Consider the following 20,179-nt stretch of genomic DNA (forward strand, 5'->3'; position numbering starts at 1 on the left):
GAAAAATTTATTTTCAGCTTGTTAATTGATACAAATTCTTTATTTGATGACAGTTCTTCACTAACTGATCAAGGTCATTTAAAATCCCTATTGATTCTACCATAATTCAGGGCACATGTTTTGCACATGTTTACCTTGATTTTTGTTTAGCGTCGATATAATATATTATTTAAAACATAATGAAAATGCATTTTATTTATTGAATTTTTTTACCCCAAAGTGCGATCGTTTGTCTGATGTTAAAAAATGCATATGTACCTGTTTAACGCACTTTGGGGTCAAAATTGGACCTCAAAGTGCGTTACGCACTCGGGGTTCGGACCCTAAGTATGTAACGCACTTCGGGGTCGGGCCCCAAAGTGCGTTGGACCCCAAAGTGAGGTGTTACATTGCTTCCGAGAGATTTTTTATCTAACGTAGGTACATATATCCAGCATCATATTGCCTCAAACAGCAAAACAGTAGTAGGTTCCTAGGATGAAATTTTCAAACGACCATTGTGTATACATGCTTTACTCCTGTCCGTTTCTTAAACACCATTAATGATTTACTGTGTACTTTACTTTGAATACGTTAAGACAAACATATTTCATTGTGAAATTATAAACTTTTAGATGGCCAGGACTTTGTGTACGATTTATTGCTAATAATTCTTTTTTAAGATAAATGGTAATTAATGATTAATTACAAATTGTATTCGTTATCTATGTGCAACTATGGTTAACAAAAATCGAACTAAAATAATTTATGTAAAAAGATTTTTCCTCTTATTTTGCGAAATTTTGAGGTTAAGCTTACTCCTGTATAATGTTTAATGTAAAAGTTTTACGAGCCATTTAAAAAAGAATCAGTAGTGGAACTATTAGAATTTGATTTCAAGTCTGTAAGTAATTCTATAAACCTGCATATTCTTCTTGTTTAAAATTTGTTTCATTTGACGCAGACTCACTAAGATGTATAACTGAAATTTTACAAAACAAAAGTCACCACCTAATTGTCTCCCTTTTTACTATTAACTGATAATGAAAGCTTCATTAAAACAGCTATAATGCCACATGCGCCTACAATTTTCAAACTCATATTATTTATTTCATATTTGTATTGAGTAGATCTATGATACTTTTTCTTCTTAATTTTTTCCTTGTTTTCTTAATCAAAAATGTTCCTGTATTTCATTTACAAATGTGTAGGTTATGTACAGTATCTATTTCATTAACTTTAGTCTTAACAGAATTGTGTAAAATTGATAATACCTGTCTCTTTTAGTATTGCTATAGAATTATTTGTTACGAAGGGAACGGAAGACCCCAAAGAAATAATTATTGACTTTTAATTACTGGTAAGTGTCTTTATATACATATATATTCGTATTTTCAATCTTTGATTTGCTTTTTGTTAATCTTGAATGGTTTATTTTGTAAATGTAAAAGTGTATGTTATTCCACAAACATGAGGTATGTCGTCACTCCTCATTTTTTTGGCATGTGACTCCTCTCAAATGACGTGTATACAAGACAGTAAAATATAACATATGGAACACATTGATGTTTATTTCAGCACATATCGCATGAACTGACATTTAGTTAAGAAACTTTAATAAAGATATAGGACTGGCGCTGCCTCAGAAATGTAGACTGTTCAACAAACAAGACTACCGTTGCATTTTGTTATCGTATATATGAATTGCTATTTAAGTGATGTTAAGTTTGGTTTAAGAAAGTATTTGTTGTTGTTGTTGTTGTTGTTTTTAAAAAGATATTCAAAAATACGAACGAAGGTTTATATGTGTGTAACACAAATAACAATTTCAACCTAAAAGCATTTTAATGACGATAAGACTTCATACAAAACTATGATAACATATGAAATCTAAATAGCACATACTACATTTAACAAATGAACAGTAACAAAATATAAATAATTGTAAAATGAATTTATACAACGGTAACAATGTCATTTTCATTTCTAGGATCTTCAAAGGAACTTTTATATTTGGAATGTTCAGATTTTGAATCAGCATCAACACTGTGCTGCTGGTCGTCTAGTTTATCTAAGGAATCTTTACCATGGTTTTCACTTTGGGTTATTCTAGCGCAATGTTCTAGAGCTTTTGCTCTCAGCGTCGCAATACTTTCTGATCTAATATCTGTCTGGACCATGTATGGATTCTTTCTCTCATCTGGACTCTCCATAGATTCAGGTTCAATGTTGTTGCCATCCCCCGTTAAGGTAGATTGTGCTTCTATTGACTTCTTGTGCATGCCTGCAAAAACGCAAGCGATCACTCTACAATAAAGTTTTGTAGTTTACTCCAATATAATATTCTTTAAAGCTGCACGCATCCAAGGGCGAACAAAGTGTCAAAATATCAAACTATAATTATTACAAAAATTTATATTTATTCACAATCAATGTAAAGCTCTACATTTACTGTATATACCATTTTATCATGAATTTTCTATCCATTCATTAACAAATTAGGGGTGTTTCTACATTTCTTGGCACATTTTAGGAAATTTATGCGAATTGCATGTTCCTCTCTCTAAGTTTACCTTATTTCTTTGTGCGGTTGTCAATACAAACACTAAGGTTTAAAAATTAAGCACAAGAACTAGGAAGCGTGCTGCTTTAAGAACTTAAAGTTAACTGCATATAACTCGTTCTGGAAAATCAAACGGATATTGGTTTAACTATCTATACGAGTAGCCGAGTAAAGGTTCTTTACTGAATGGCACTTTACCTTATTAATTTAAGAAATTTAAAGTTATATTAATACAACTACAGAGTTCTACTTACTCAGTAGCCAAGGAGCACACGAATCCATCACTCCTTCTTTAGCACTTTTCAATATGGTTTCTGGGAGCGGAAGGGAATGTCGCACCATAGCACCATAGAGACCGTATTCCGCCATAATGCTTGACCTTCCCCAAGTTTTCTCCGTCTTACGCCACTTAGCTCTGCGATTTTGGAACCATACCTGTAGAATGTACAAAAATATTGCGTCTTATGATTGTATTTGTTCAAGTAATTTTATTCCTTTGAGACATTTAAGATGCTTTGATTTTAATTGTAAAAAAATAGCTTATTTTCTAGCTTTATATCGTATTGTATTTAGTTGATAAATTTCAGATTTGATAACTTAGCAGATTAACTGATTTTATTCTATCTAATATCTATGAAAATCATATAAAATCAACCATTAACTTCTTTTATGCTGGGTGTGTCCTGATATGAAATTAGTACAGTCCACTGTCATATTCTGGGACTATAATTTCATTATATGAAAACAGAGCTAGAACAGTGCAGAGCCATGTCTAGCTGCACAAAGGTAAACTGCATGTTGGTCGTATCACCTAGTAAGCTTACCAATTCTTAATAATAAATAAAACTAATTTATTTGGATAAAGATACATGTAGACCTTTCATCATCTACAGAATGTTCTTATGCATGACAAAATTTGAACTAGTTAATATTGTTTTCCATATGACATATCAATAGCGTGTGTAGGTAAAGATAATTTGGATAGGGATTTGATTTATCATTAATACAATCTAAATTTGTAAATGCAGGACGATTAATTAATTTGAAGGTCATATTAAAGCATAAAATGATTCAGTTCAATTATACCACCCGAGCATCTCTCAGTTTACACCTATAAAACAATGATGAATTCAAAACATATATAGATACCATACCTGAATGCGATCCTCTGGTAAATTAGTTTTCAATGCTAGCACCTCGCGAGCGTAAACATCTGGATAGTGTGCGTCTTTGAATGCCTTTTCAAGTTCCTCTAACTGGAAACTCGTGAATATTGTTCTGTAAAATAAAGATCAAATATCAACAACTGTTTGCACTTCTGTTGAAACAAAACATGGCTTTCGACCTTTTAGCTAATAGAATACTTGATAAATTGACAAATTGGGAATATCTTAAAAAGGCTATTCAGCAATGCAAAAACATCTTCAAAGTTGAGCATACTGGAATAGGCGCCAAAGTATTTGTCATTTAGTGGTGCCATTAATTGATAAAATGCAACACTAGCATCATTAATGATCATGTTTTACATATTTGTGCGCGATAAGATTTCGATTAAGGTCAATTTTTTGACCAATTATATTAATTGTATTGATATGTCATTGCTCATCCCAGGAATTTTGTTGCAACAATGAGTGAATACGTTAATACTGACACTGTTGTTTTGAAACATGCTCAATGTTATTATATAAATATTTTATTGTACAAAAAGTTATGATATAAAATAGAAACTTATTTTTAAACTGATTTTACTAAATGGTGGATCATAAATTGGTGACATCCAGCGGTCGTTGAGAACTTGTCAAAATCAACAATAACTAATGAAAGATGTTTAATACATAAAATATCTATCAACCGTTACAGTACCCAGGTGGGACTAGTAGTGTTTGCCTCTAGTATACACATCCATGCAAACTGACTAGGCTCTATACTGTTGACTAACCAATATCAACGCAATTGATAATGGATAGTTAGAGAATTCTAATTTAGAAATTAGTCAGAGAAGGGTTAATCATTGTAATGTCTGGTGCGTATTGAAATTCTATTTATTTTTATAAAAAAAAAATCTGCTAAAACGATTTAAAGTTTTGAATATGATAAATAAAACAAATATTTATTCATACAAAAACAAAATAGAAAATTCTGTGTAGATTATAATGGTCCTGCTATTAGTGTACTGCTACAAATATTCGGACTAGGCTAGTTGTAAGGTAATTATTGATGGTGTTTAAAAGCTATTAGTATCTCAAATTTCAGACAGTTTATTTGTATGCCTAAGTAGTCTTCTAAAACTATTCGTTATCAATTGGCATCAGTTTATACACAATTTGAACCAATTAGTATCCATTTACAGAGAGCACGAGCCTTTCACAGGTGCTCCATTATTTAGTTTCATATGTCTAATTAGGTTAATCATAATGTTACAGATAACAAAGATTTGAACACAACATGCATACAGCCGTTTGTTTAAACTTTGATGCCGTATATTACAGTCCCTATGGAGTATAATGAAGGTGATTTACAAGAATTGTGATAAAGTATTACATTGATTTGTCTACTTTATTGAAAATAAAAATCTAATGTTATCTTTATCATTCTTGTCACCTTTTTATTTCTGCATAATTCGACCTGTTTACCGTCAGTGAAATTGTTACAATAATTGTAGTTGTACTTTTGTTGTTGTTCTTTTCTTTGTCAAACTAATTTTTCATATGGAAACGAGAGTGTGATTTCAATATATTAATAAGAAAAAGTAATTGATCTTCAACAATCTTTTCATATAGAATTACAAAGGAAGCCTTGTTGCTGGCTATAATCACAACATTAACATTGATATATGATCTTTTTATATCTTCATCGTGTGAAATACATTTTTCTTGTCAAAGACATGTAGATTTCATAGCTTGTAGCGAAAAGAATTACAATTTAGAACTCAAAGTAAAGAAGACAGTCACTCATGCTTTTGGTTTTGATTAGTCTGTTGAGTTTCAAACACTTATTTTATAAAACAATACCTTTACATCTAAGGAACTTTGTTCTCAATATGAAAATATATGGAATCGCTGATGAACGTTTATAGATAACTAATTAATACCACATTATCTTCACCATAGGAAATTAAAACGTACCCCATAGGCAAATATCGCTCTGACTAATTTATAAAAGTGATATAAACAATTTATAATTCATTAAGGAAATTTTCATAAAGAAACATATCACTACATCAAGGCACGCGGGATCAATGCACGGGTACCACTCCTGATTAGTTTAATGTAGCTAATAATTCTCAACGGTGTCTTCTGAGACATAAGCACGTGACTTCAAATGTCATCAAATTACTACGCAACGCATGCTTAAATTAGCCTTTGGACAAAACGTTCGTCTCCAGATAGTTCCAGTAAAAAAACTATCACTTCATTATGTGAATAGATAATGTGTTTAGTTCCCATTACTGTTGTTTTGAGTTTACACAAATTTTGCTAACATTTTGTGTGAGATTTTAGAGCTTTTAACTGGTCATCTTGTAATCGAAACATATCGGTATGTAATGCGTAATAAAATTAAAACAAGTTATAGTAAAAACAAAGATGTTAAAAGTGAGAAAAATTATATATTTGGGTTTCTTTGTTCAAGTTGTTAAAGTTTCCATTTATCATTTCCTCAGACACTATGTTTACTTCCCTTTTATGTTGTACTGTGTCATCAAAATTTATATTATTTAAATGTACAACTATATCATTTTACCATATAATATTGTAGTGCATTGTAGTAAGGAATCAACTTAAAGTAGACATTTGGTAAATTTTCTTTCTTCTGATGAAAAACCTTCAGGTCACTTTAACAAATTGGTTTGATATCATAGATAATTACTATTTCGCTTAAAACTCTGTAAAATGTACTCATCGTAAATAAAGTTCATATTGTATCTGTCTGTTTTTATTGATATTGATGTCTCCGGACACATTAGTATATTCTGAACAACTTTCAAAATTATTATATATAAATATTCCTATGACAAGAAGGTTCCATAATATACACTTTATCTTTTGAATTTGTTGCACATAGGAATTCAGACTGCCCGACAATGGATTTTAGATAAAGATAATTAGATCTGACCAAAAAGACAAATTAGCTAGCAATTTCTAACACATTTAAAACGTTATATTGATAAGAATTTGGCATTTATAAATTGTTAAATAATATTTCTTAATTAAGTCTGTAAAACCATGATTTCTATTTTTCAATATACTTAAAAAGTTTGTTGTTGTTTGTGGTGTTTTCTTGTTGTTGTTTTTGTTGTTGTTGTTGTTGTTGTTTTTTTGGCAATTCTAGCTTTCCTGTATCATATAAAACATTGAGATTACCATATAACATTTCATGTTTTATCAACAATATTTCTCTCTTCCTAACATTACATATTTTAACATAACATGTTAAAGTATAGAATTCTACTGTAAACCATCGTCACACAACGAGTTTCCCTAAGATTTTCATATATCCGTGTTCACTAAGATGAGGTAAATTAATTTATTATACTTATCGACAGCATATGTATCTTTAAATCATCTATATGTTCTGTTCCTAGCTTATTTCTAGCATTTCAATTAAAACCATTGCCTCTCTATAAATCATTATAGTATTGAACTGTATGAGACATTCCAATAAAACATCAGTAAGTCATTCTTACATGTCTTGAATGAAAATAGCACATGAGTGTAAATGTTCAGATCTATTGTTACCTTTATCCAGTGTTAAAAAGCCGTCGAAACACGCTTATATAAGGGAAAAGGGTAATAAAATTATAGATTTATTTTCTCAAAAATTATCATAATTCAAATAAACACTCCAATGATAATAAATCAATTTCTGTTGATCAATATGGTTTAAAATCCAGGTCATTTCACCTTGTCCATCAACATTTGGAGTGCACTTGCCCGTGTCGAGGTATTGCTCTATGACGGACTAAATGCATCCATGAAAACTAAAAATTTTATTGATAATATTTTTCCATTAAGTAATTTCTCTGACAAAATTTCTCTTGTTTCAAAATGAATTGTTAATGCTCGCACATATTTTCAACATGTGTACTTACTATAAATTATGCTAAATAAATTAATTGCAGTAGAAAGTTAATTATTCATGACTTTTGTTAGATAAAGCTAAAAAGTTAGATCTAATGGTACACTTTGATGAAAATGATATTTCTAAATGTATGCTTGTACTTAAATTTATTTAGCATCGCAAATGTTTCTATTCTGTTCCGTTTAACTTCCAGACAAAAATGTGTGCATGTTCCGCATCCACAATTCTATCGTAGTTCGTAAAAATACACAAAACATTCAATTCACATCAGCGTAGAGATATTGTCTGAGCAATGACAAATAAACTGTCGGGGTTTTTATTATTGCTATTCGCTGAAACTAAATTTGATAAAGTAATAAATATATTTGAAGCATCATCAGATGAGACATTTCTAAGGAAATAAGTTTTGTTTCTTGCCAATAACCAGCACCACCAAATTAATAAATATCACACGATTTTCACACTATTACCACTATTAATAAGTCTTCATTACGGAAGCGCATTGGGAACATAAATCAGCGCATCAAAGATGATTAGCAGTGGTGGCCGACGGCAAACTAACTGTTGTGAATTAGAAACAATTAATTAGTGCCTTCCGATGGGAAATATAATGTCAGTATTTAATCGAGAGATTTTAGAAATTTCCAACGAGGACGTGAGCGAAATTATTAGGAAAACTTCTCCCAGCGGACTACTTTATAAACCTGATAACACCGTTTTACATCAGAGGGTCGATAGAAATTACATTTTCAACAATAATTTTCCTCTCTTTAAAAGGAATAAAAGAATCATCAATTTAGTAATTATTGAAGACAAACTGGCCACGTGCTCTTGCGATAATGTATTAATAATTTACACGTCGTTCATGTTAATGGGCTATAAACGGCTGGTCATTTTTCGGACACTTTATTGCTGTAAATCTGCTTTTTAAAACTCTCATATGTATTCATGAAGATGTCTAATAGGCTGCAGTGTTGCATAGAACTGAATAGAATACTTGATGAAATAATTTACCGATATTGTAACTCGATACAGTTCACTGCAAAGTGTGTAATCAAAACGCGTTAGAGTCACAAGTGTAAAGGGGCTTTGACACTAACAAGATGTATGTTACTGAATATTTGGGTACATATCGAAAAAGTACTAGTACAGGAAGTCCTGTATGCTTATCAAAATGATTTAGACTTCTCCTTGTGACATGTTATTAAATGGAAATGCTTGACTATTTATATTAGATTTAAGGCACTTTCCAAAACATATATTGAAGAGTTTTTTTTCTCAGATACTAGTATTGCCAAGCAGTTATATTAAAAGGTATAACATTGTTATGTAGCATTGTTTTTCAGAATTTAACATAGTGAGTACCACAAAGGAACACACTGCATTTTTTGAAGACAATCACACCTTTCATCTCTGACTCGTTGTTATAAGTTTGCTTTGAATTAGGCCATTGGTTCTACCTAGCGTTCCTTCAATAATTCCTTGAATGTCATCTCGATATCTCCAAATTTAGCCTTGAAAATCGTCATATGACATTTACATTTTCTAAGCCAATTGTTTTTTTATTTAATTAATTTTATTTTTTGCGTCTTGTTTTCTGTTAAAATGTGCCGTTAATTGCATTGTTCCCAACAACGTGGCGCAACTGCAGCAGTAACATGGCTGACTTTGAAATTAAAATATAGATCTAAAATTAATTTGAAGCAAATAAAATGCTCATTTCATGTTATTACTTTTTGTGTGAAAGCAGGCGATGACAATATCAGTCAGGCAATAAATGTGAATCCTACTAAAAAAATAATTATTTGTCTTAATTTGTGCATCACATAAGGTCTTTTTTCTAACATGTCAACGTAAAGTACAATCTCACTTAAAATATTGTATTTTTGTAGCATAAGGTGAAATAATTCTTACAAAGCTTCTACTCTCCTATTTTGAGAAAGATTCCGTGATGAATAAGCATAGCATAATGTCAAAAGAGATCAAGCTCAGATGACACTTATAAACCAACTGTGTATAGTCTGATTTTATTGACCTGTCAATTATGAATACATTATAGCACTTATTTAAATATTCGATTCCACTTCGGTTCTGTCCGTATAGTTTACGAGAATTAATATGGAGTGTTAGAAAAAATCAACCTAACGTAATGTGTATGTTCTCATCTCATCCGCAATAGCACAGTCGATTAAGTGATTACCTCATATATGAGAGGTCAGTGGTTCGATCCCTACTATTGTCATTTTTTTGGACCTTTTCATTCTTTAACTTTATTTTAATGAAAATGGCCAAGTGCTTGCAAAGTTGTCTACACGGATATAATACAATTTAGAAACACTGATTTGTCTCGTTTTGTATTGCATTTTACGGCACTGTAAATGACATTATTTGATTTTAATCTGAATGAATTTTTTAAATATGAATTCTTAAACTATGTTATTTAAAAAAGAGTATAGTCTTTACCAAAATAAGTGCAAAACATATTAAAACTAGAACTGTGTCCAAAGGACACGGATGCCCCCACTGTCCAGATGAGCTCGTAAACAAGAGCATGGATATCTGTATGGAAGTTTAAACAAAATCTGCCATCCGGTTTAAGAGGAGTTGCGTTCACAAAATTTCTATATGGTATATAGTGAAAAAATCAACAAAGGGCCATAATTCTGTTAAATTTGGTTGCAGCAAAAGTTCCTTCCTTTTACTTCTATCTACACATTAAGGTTGTTCATCCCTGGAAGTTTAAGCAAAGTCTGCCATCCGGTTTAAGAGGAGTTGCGTTCACAAGATTTCGGGACGTACGGACAGACGTACGGACGGACGGACAAGTGCAACGCTATATGCTCCACACTTTGTGGGGGCATAAAAAAACAAAAGAGACAACATAAAACATCATAGTTTCAATAATGTTGAAAATAGTTATAAATAAGAAAAAATGTGGACATATGTGGTCTCGATCTTACAACACGTAGGACATTTAGAAATTATAAAACTGCAGTTTACCCTATTGCGCTATAATGGTCAGTGTAATGATTTTGTTTAAAATTGAATTTAATCACATCTTACTACTCACATCTCACGAAATTTACCGAACATTTATCGAAGATTAATATATTGTGTGCTCAGTATGCAATTGACAGGTTAATAAAATCAAACAATACATAGGTGTGACCACGAACTGTGTACCTGAGTATGTGCAATACATAACATGATAGTTACAAATGAACTGTGTTCATGGTTGTGAAACATGACACTTATAAACGAACTGTATACATGTGTATAAAACTTATAAACGAACAGTATAACTTGGTGTGATGCAGCGTACTTATACTTGAATTTTGTGCCGTGTTGTGATACATGGCAACAAGAAAAGATACATGGAACTTAAAAAAACAAATGGTAAACGTGGGTGTGATGTATCGAACATATAAATGAATTTTGTACCTCGGTGTGATACATGGCTTTAAGACAGAACTTATAAAGGAGCTATTTATCTTGGTATGAAGCTTATGAACGAACTGTGTTCCTGTGTGTGATACATGGACCTTAAAACACGAACTTTCTCCCTGAGTGTAATATCTTTTAAACGAACTGTATACATTGGTTTGGAGTTTATGAAAGAACTTTGTACATGTATACATGTGATACATGAGACTTAAAAACGTACTGTGTATCTGGGCGGATACATGGAACTTTGTGGTTTATGACACTTATAAACGAACTGTTAACCTGTGTATAAACGAACAGTATGCCTCCTTGGTGTGAAACATGGAAATTATAAACGAACTGTGTTTCTATGTCTGATGTTGGTAATATTTAAGACATAAAAAGAAAAGATCTTTTTAATGTTTGAAAATGGATTGTTCTTTTTTTTTATTTAACTTGACCCTACCATTATATAATATGTGTAAAATTTATTTAATAAAAAGTGCACATAAGATAAATCAATGAGATTTAATTTGTTGAAAAATTAAAACCTGGGCAAAAAATACTTTGTCGGAGATGCGAAGTACATATAACAAAATATTTATCCATTTTGCAAACTAACTATTATGAAAAACCATGTCCTTACTGTCCTAGCAGACAGTGTTGAAGATGACTGAGCATGCTTACCTAATTAAATTTGTTGAATCAAACGTGATAAAATACTCGGCACATCCTTGTATTTTATCTCTTAAATTCAACACATTTAATGAAGTTTAATAAATTCAATATGAAAAAAAAACTCATGCAAGTCCTCTATTTATATAATGAAGTTTTAACATTATATAATAAGGCTTTACTTTCATGCATTGAAATTATGACGTTATGTAATACAGTTTCATTTTATGTTGTAAAAATCAGTGTAAATGTAAAATAAAGTTTCTATGCAGGGTTATAAGATTATCCCAGTTTTTATTAAGCTTTTACTTGATATGAATGAAACAACCACAACTACAACCAAAATATATTCGAGAAATCATATCCCCAGAATTTAATTATTTCGCTAACAAACTAACTTTTTGAAGAAACCATCCATATCCCCAGAAATAAATTATTTCGCAAAGAAACTAAATTTTTGGAGAAACCGTGTCCCCTAAAGCTAACAAACTAACCTTTCTGGAGAATCAATGTCCCAAGAAATAAATAATTTCGCTAACAAACTAACTTTTGGAGAAACAATATCCCGAGAGGTAAATTATTTCGCTAACAAACAAAAATATGCCCCTACAACTTAATTGTAATAAGCTTACCTATGACGCCTCTTTTTCTTCTTTTTCTTGCCGTTTATAGATCCTGTCTCTATGGAATCTGAACTTTTGTCACTACTGAAACTAGCGTCTAATCCTGTAACGATATATGTAAAACTAATGAAACTGAAACAAGCTATTCAAATGATGATCTTGAAACAATATAATGTAAAACTGTTGAAACTAAAACAAGATATTCATTTGATGAAACTAGCGTCTAATCCTGAAACAATATAATTATGTAAAACTGATAAAACTGAAACAAAATATTCAACTGATGAAACTAGCATCTCAACCTGAAACAATATATATGAAACTTGAAATTATACTATGAAACTATACTTGCAATAACTGCATTATTTCACTGCTGAAAGTTACATAACTACATGTTGTAATATATTAAGGTTACTTCTATTTTGTCGCCGTTAAATAGACCGTAGACCTTCTTGTATTGTAAGAATAAAAAGACAGGTTTAAATTGTGAATTTGATTATAAGAAGACAAATGATGTAACGTATAACAATTTGTATGATGGTGCCTATGCAAATGAATACTTAAATAAGTATTGAAAATGTATTGTTTAATGTTTATATATTTTGATCAATGTATTATCACATTATGTATGATAATATACCATGTACAAGACAAAATAAAATTATATTCTGTTCTATTCTATTTTAAAGTATAAATGGTTCACATTTCTATGTCGTTCTGTACAATATATTTTATACGAGCGTTATGTGACGGTGACTCCGATACTGAAAGATCATAGGACTTAACGATATACATGTACATGTATGTGTTTCTGATAGACGTTACTTTAATATCTTAAGTAATATCATTTAAAATATAAATTTGTGTATCCGAATGAGTGTATGTATTTCAAATGTTAATAAATGTTCTGTAGAACGGGACATGTAAGTGTCTTACCATGAGAAATATTTCATACAATTAATTGTCAATAACTAAAGTCTTAAAAAATCTAATATATTCAATGAAACACAAATTTAAATGAGATTCCCTTCTTCATTATTCTTTATCATTTATTGTTATCACAATATCAATGTAATTTTATTTTATTTTTTCCAAAAAAAAATTCTTCTTTATATGCCAAAAATATGCCAACATCTCTTGTGCCATGAAGATGGACTTCTACAATGCCTTAGCCAAGGTAATATTTAAAATCTTATCTGAAACACTGACATAATTATTGGCTGTAATTATTTTTCATTCCTTTCAAGATTGTTTGGTGTGAATCACATACTTTTATCAGTAATCTTATAAGAACATTTAATGATTATTTAATATTTTTACTTACTTTACTTCAGATCTATATGATATGTTCACCACAAGGGTGCACTACGCACAGCAGTTCTATTCTACTATTGTGACTTTAAAGTCATGCAATTGTTTTACATTTACAATTTAGATCTAATTATTTTCTGTATGATTCCTAGGATATTGCTTGACGAGACTTTCGGTGCAATAGCTACCACATACTTTCCTATTATCTTAAGTTTTAGAATTAACTAATCTTTTAACTTATTGATATGTTTTCTATTTCAAGTAGATTCGATCTATATATTTTACATTTCTTATAAAATAGATCGATTCTATGAAGAAGTGGAGCAAGATAATTAAAGACTGAAGAGAAAAAGAGCTGCAAAGCATATACTTTGCAGTGCTGGACTTTTTATAAAACTAATTAAAATGTCTGTTGAGACAAGAATGAATATATTACTTATTGGCTTCGTGTAAAAGCCAATTTCTTCGCTAATTACAATAGTAGATTAACTGATTCATATCTTCCCTACCTGATGCTCCATGTTTTCTTAATATGTAGGAACTTTACGTTAATGAAATTATTGCTTGTTTTTTGCTCTCTTTTTTATTCCGATGATATTCCGAGGAGCAGCTACATATTCTACATCAAACAAATTAAAGATGACATAAGAAGATAATGGGTTGATTCATTGCAAAAAGAGCAAGTCAGATGAACATGTTTGATGAATGACAAACAAAAACTACGCAAGAATACTTTACGACAATGAGCAGACGAGATGCGCGTTCCGCTGCGTTCATAACGTAAAGCGAGTCTTGTCGCTAATTATCAAGATATTTTGCTAGTTTTTACTCTTCGTTACATGGAACCTAATTTACGCTGAAAATTTGATTGATTTAGTATGATGATATCGGTAATTTATATTTCATGTTAGCTTAAGCCAATTAGCTTAAATCATGTTGAAACTGAAAGATTAGCGTGGTTTATTATCATCATGAAATTATAGTAAATTGGCTCACGTTAAAAGTAGATGGATTGATATGCTATATCAGAGAAATATAGAAACTTATTTGAGAAATACATCGATTTGTTGACGTTATTAACGAAAAGTAAATCTTTTTTCTTCTTTTTCTTTTTTTTCAAAATGACTTTTGTTAAAGAATACATTATTTATACGCCAGTTCATATTTGATTAAATTTTTAGTATGACATCACCAATAAATGTAGATTTTGAAAGAAATACAACTATTTTTTTGTTTTGGGGTTTTACGTCTCACCGACACAGTATATGTCATTCGGTGATGTTCCAGCTTTACTGGTGGAGGAAGACCTCAGGTGCCCTTCCGTGCATTATTTCAGGCACGAACGGGCACCTGAGTAGAACAACCGACGTTCCGTAAGCTAGCTGAATAGCTACCTCACATGAAAGAATCCAAAGTCCCGGTCGAGATTCGAACCCACAGCGGCGAGGGGCAAGTGAAACTATTATTTTACCATAAAAATATAAATAAAATATTATATCATAACATACAATTCTTTTCTTCTGTTCAATTTTTTAAGATAGGTAAATCAGACATCAAACTGGCGTACAGTTTAGAATCAGCAGAAAATGTAGCTTTCATAAGACATTTCGTATTATTAACAATTATTTCAACTATCAATAGATATCATTACCATTTGAAAGAGATGCAAATATATGGTGCCATACAATACTATCATTAAATTTTGTTAAGTTTTCGTTCGTTTAAAGAAAAATTACACACCCATTAAGACCGACTTATTAGTTCACAAAAATTATAAGGACCAGATTTGAAGACTGAGGTCCGTTCCTTGCTTTGAATCAGCCGGGCCAACCTCTAATGCTAGGAAGAACGGTGTGTACTATTTTAAAAGGTATACAGCAATTTTATTCTTGCACGAGTATTGTCTACAGGAAAGATGATATTATATTGCTTGATACAATGTTTTAATTAACACGTAATACACTCTGACAATCGAAAACTATCAGCAGTTTTACAACCAGCTGGGTTTTTTACACGGTTATGCATCTTTAAAATTTAGCGGTCTGATACAATGTAATAGTTCCCTCTCTGGCGCTCATAATACTTAATATGTATAAAGAATTATAGATGTACATATAAAATATAATGAGATTAAACGTCTTTTGCACCATTCTTATCCATTTACTTAACAAATAACTTTATCATTATCACTACGGCTATTTCATTAATCTTTACATTTATTAAATTACCTAAAATCAAGACTTTCTCATTCTAAGCAGAGACATCCAGAATAATGTTTTGACTTACATCCAACCCGTACAGATGTAACTCCTTTTGTTCACATGAATACATGTATATTATACGTACAAAACATTTACAATATGATTATCCAAACTTATGTCTTATACTTCGTGGATTAGTGAAATATTTTATTTTTGCGGTCAGGTAAAACTTTCACCGACTGCATTTTTTGGCCGTTCCCGTTATGTTTAGGTAAATTAGATTTAAATATGGGCAATGGACGAGGTGTTGCGAATGTAAAAACAGTATAATGGTTTATCGTTTATCATCACAACAGGTAGACAAGGTTATAATCTGTCGCTGTATAAGAGTAATCATCTGAATAAAGAGCATGACATTATGAAAGACAACTACGGTATTTTACCTAACATGACCTGCAGGGTCCATCAATCATGTTTAATCAGCCATGACGTTATAGGACATATGGACAGTAGTTCAAATCACTAAATACGTTAAACACCATTAATATTCTCACGATGAGATCAAATGTGATGATATTTCTGTTGTCTCTTGTGTACCTTTGTTATAACTCTTGATTAAAATGTTTTAAGTAGTGCACCCTTGTCTTCGTCAGACATCAGAAAAAAATGTGTAATGAATCAAATTTAAAGTCTTGAATAGGTACTTTTACTTTTACGGGTATTTCACTCAGACAAATTCGGCAAAATGTCACTGAGGATTCATGAAATTAAGAAGCATTTTCATATTTAGTAAAACAACAAAAAAACGAATTTTTTTTTCAATTAATTCAAGCGATTGTTTATAATTATATTCTATTTCTAATTATTTGCTATAAAATGAAATAAACGATAATGATCATAGATGATAATTGGTTTTATACATATCTATATATCTTTCATTAGGGTAATATTGAACGTCAGAAAATTATATGAAAAAATGAATTGTTTATAGTTTTTTTTTTCAAATAGATTCTTTATGATTTACCATTATCATTCAAAACACTAGACAATTTGATTTAACTTGCTGATAAGGGCATTTCTTAACAGAAAACAATTACTAGATATATATAAGAATATGGGAAATACTGTGCTGCTCACGGGAGCCGTTCCGCTGTTTCACGGTTTGCGCGGTTTCGTACCAAATGCGACACATTGTGCATACATACTGAATAAACGCATCGGCTTCTACGACGATTAAGGCAAAAATTTTATTTCTAAAGTAAAATGCATTAAGTGAACAAGAATGAAAATTTAACAATAGAAGATATAAATACCAGCTTTTTTTAGTCTTAAGTATATGCCCATCCAAGAATATACAGTGAATTAACTGGTGAAAGTCAAAATAAGTTTACATTATGCCATAATCCCTTTCAATTTTATGATTTACTTCATATAAACAATAAATATTTCACGTGCTCCAAGGAAAATTCTGTAAATATCAATCGGAATTTTCCTGTAACGTTCAATTTGTAAAAAGAGTGGGGAATTCTTTTTTATATTTTAAGCAAAATAAATTTTTTTTGCAATATCAATTGTTGGTCACTCAAAATTGTAAAAGTCAATCTTTTGAAATATATAGTTAATTCAATACAACTTGACAATGAAAAAAATGAGCATAATGTCACTTTGATTTGCTATAGCATTACTCTGTATATGATTGTATATTGTTGCACGTTCTCATTGTAAATATAAAGTAGAGAAAGTGCAAAAACTTCTGATGGTGTTACATTAACACAAGAATCCAGCTTTCATGCCGCAGCTTCTAAAGACGTAACTTTGAATTTATTTAAAATAAGATATCCCATGATCTCATAAATAATTGTTTATGAATACTGCAAAAATAAGGTAACAATTGTCATATTTATCGAAGCAAAATAAAAATTATGGATAGCAGTCTTACGAAAAAGAGAGTCTTCAAGTTATGAATAGATTAAACACTAATAGAAATACTACTTAAAGCAGGGATTAACAGAATCTGATTTTAATTATTACTTAATCAAGCGGTTTACAGAGATGAATGAAATTTGTAAAACTACCTAATTTTACTCCTACTGTCGAGTTAGTCGTTCTTGGTTAACGCCTCATACGTTCATTTGCTAAAAGAATCACTAATAGTCAATGACAACTTTTGGCAGTGAATTATGAAGAATAATTGTGAATTATGATATTCTATAAATCAAATATTTGATCATTATTTGAATATTTGTATTTTTTTTCAAGGCAAAACAATAAAAATAAATTTGATTTACCATAGTTTAAATCATTAAGATTTATGTGTTATGGTCTGCTGTTATTAGTTTAAAAGTCTCTTTTTTTCTTCAGTAAATATTTTAGGTTTTAAGTCTATAATTTGTCGTTTACAACCATACGAAAAAATAAGATGCCGCTTGTTTGAAATTTACTTTTAATTAATTCTTTATATCGGATACGCTTAATATATAAATGACCAATGAGGTGAAGATGTTAGTGTTCGGTTTTTTCTGGGTTTATAATAATCAGTTGTAGTTTCGTGTTAACTTACATTTATCTCTCCCTCCCAAAACATGTTATAAAGCTACCCTGTATTTCCAAGAATATTTAAATGGAAGTCATGCGTAATGACAACCATGTAATATCATATATTTATTTTCATACAGAAAATATAACGTGTTTATTGTTTGTCCTAGGATATATAATGATGCAAAATTAAAAAAATAAACCGATGAAACACGACTGGCCTAAACAAGAAAATTAAAAAATTATATACGGTAATTGTTTATGCATCTTTTTAGCTTTGAAATGAAAACTTTGATCAAATAACTTTTTATAACCTTTGTATGTTCATATATCAGATAGAAAATCAGTAAAACATAATTAATTGAATATTACATTACAGGGCAAGACATTACTTCTTTATCGAAAGAAGACGCCGTTTTTTTAACTGACATTCATTTGATAAAGATCTTTAATTTCCAACCTTTGGCTGTATGTACAACTAGCATACTCGTTTTCTTAATGATTTTTACAATGTTTCGTTATACATTCATATACATATTTAAAACAGCATATGGGCATAGATCATTCATGTATACAATCAATTAAATGTTTAGATTTATTTCAATCTTTTATATATACCTGATTTGAAATCCGACTTGCAGAGAACAGAACTTGGTGGCGTTGACGGCGGAACAGCAGGTCCAAAGTTTAAAAGTCCTTGTGCGGAATTATTCAATGCATTCATAAAACTAGACTTCCATGCCATATAAGGAAAAGCAGAAGGGTTAAGTCCAGTTGCTACCGAAGTCACTGATAAAGGAGGTGAAAATGAAGAGGCAAGAAATGCCGATGCCGACAAAAAGGAGTCTGACGATGTTGGCACAGGTGGTCTGCATCGTTCCGAACTCTGGGAGCTCAAACCCAGCAGTTCCTGAATCGCGAATGGATTTCGTTGCGGAAGTGATAATGGTAGAGTAGGTGCGTGCAGACCAAGGGCCGCTGTTGTACCGGCACCAACACCTAGTGCTGTAAAAGCATGTGGACTTGCAGGAAAATTCATGTTAAATGTCAATGTAACAGATTATTAAAATAACATAAAAACTTATTCATTTAAGCCTCCTCATTTACTTTAATATCTTGTAAATCCGTGCAAATGTTTCATCGGTTTTGCAAAACTAATACACTTTTAACGTTCGCACCTTCGTTTTAATTAAACCGTTTAATAATTACAATTAATAAAACGACGCAATGTTACTTGATTACTACAGTAATCGTTTCCTCTTTTTTTCTGAAGTTTCAGATTAATTCCTTAATTGCTTAAATACAGTATCACTGTCTGACAAATTACCAATACGAGGTTTTATATAAAGATTACCGATTCACACCATTCAATAAGGAACATTCTTCCTGATTTGTTCATGTGACTCCGCTGCGTCAATCAAACAAATAAGCCAATGAATCCGCATCCTCAGGGCGCTTTACGATTAGCTACAGTAACTTTCAGCCAGCCTCTTACAGATACGGATCAATAATTGTCTGTTGGTAGCAAACCGATGCGAGATCGTTTATTTTCTTGTTAACATGGAATACAATGTTAGAAAGTTTGGATGGAAGTCAAAAGAGTACCGTGTCATTTTATGTTCGTGGATTGGAAAAAAATGCATTTTTTCTCCATTTTCACCTGTGAAAATAGCCTTTCTTTCTTTTTTAAATTCTTTTCTACATTAAGTTCTTTTTATTAAATAAAACCCGTTTAACGAATTTTCACATTAATATAGTTTGTGTTATTAAAAAAAGATCTTAATTCTGAA

General features: G+C 30.8%; 1 protein-coding gene across 2 annotated transcripts; it reads right to left on the minus strand.

The window, feature by feature from the left end:
• Positions 1–1,757: 1,757 nt before the first annotated feature.
• On the minus strand, positions 1,758–19,724 carry LOC132733101 (visual system homeobox 2-like). 2 transcript variants are annotated; one of them, XM_060719696.1, is made up of 5 exons: positions 19,008–19,721; positions 12,352–12,445; positions 3,697–3,820; positions 2,797–2,977; positions 1,758–2,263 (listed from the first exon to the last, which is right to left on the minus strand). In XM_060719696.1, exons 1-5 carry the CDS (start codon positions 19,426–19,428, stop codon positions 1,935–1,937), a joined length of 1,149 nt encoding a protein of 382 aa, XP_060575679.1. In that variant the 5' UTR covers positions 19,429–19,721; the 3' UTR covers positions 1,758–1,934. The 2 variants fall into 2 exon arrangements, with proteins under 2 accessions (XP_060575679.1, XP_060575680.1); XM_060719697.1 differs by having other exon boundaries at positions 2,149–2,286; positions 19,008–19,724.
• Between the last annotated feature and the right edge of the window lie 455 nt (positions 19,725–20,179).

This window comes from Ruditapes philippinarum, unplaced genomic scaffold (assembly GCF_026571515.1).
Source record: "Ruditapes philippinarum isolate M1 unplaced genomic scaffold, ASM2657151v2 ctg5710_1_1_1_1, whole genome shotgun sequence".
Taxonomy (NCBI): domain Eukaryota; kingdom Metazoa; phylum Mollusca; class Bivalvia; order Venerida; family Veneridae; genus Ruditapes; species Ruditapes philippinarum.

Bases quoted from the DNA above. Each gene is read 5' to 3' on its own strand.
- LOC132733101 (XM_060719696.1), bottom strand. From the start codon at position 19,428: ATGAATTTTCCTGCAAGTCCACATGCTTTTACAGCACTAGGTGTTGGT. The intron at 12,446-19,007 runs GTATATATAAAA...ATATCGTTACAG, and splicing joins CAAGTCGGATTTCAAATCAG to GATTAGACGCTAGTTTCAGT. The intron at 2,978-3,696 runs GTATGGTATCTA...TACATTCTACAG, and splicing joins TACCAGAGGATCGCATTCAG to GTATGGTTCCAAAATCGCAG.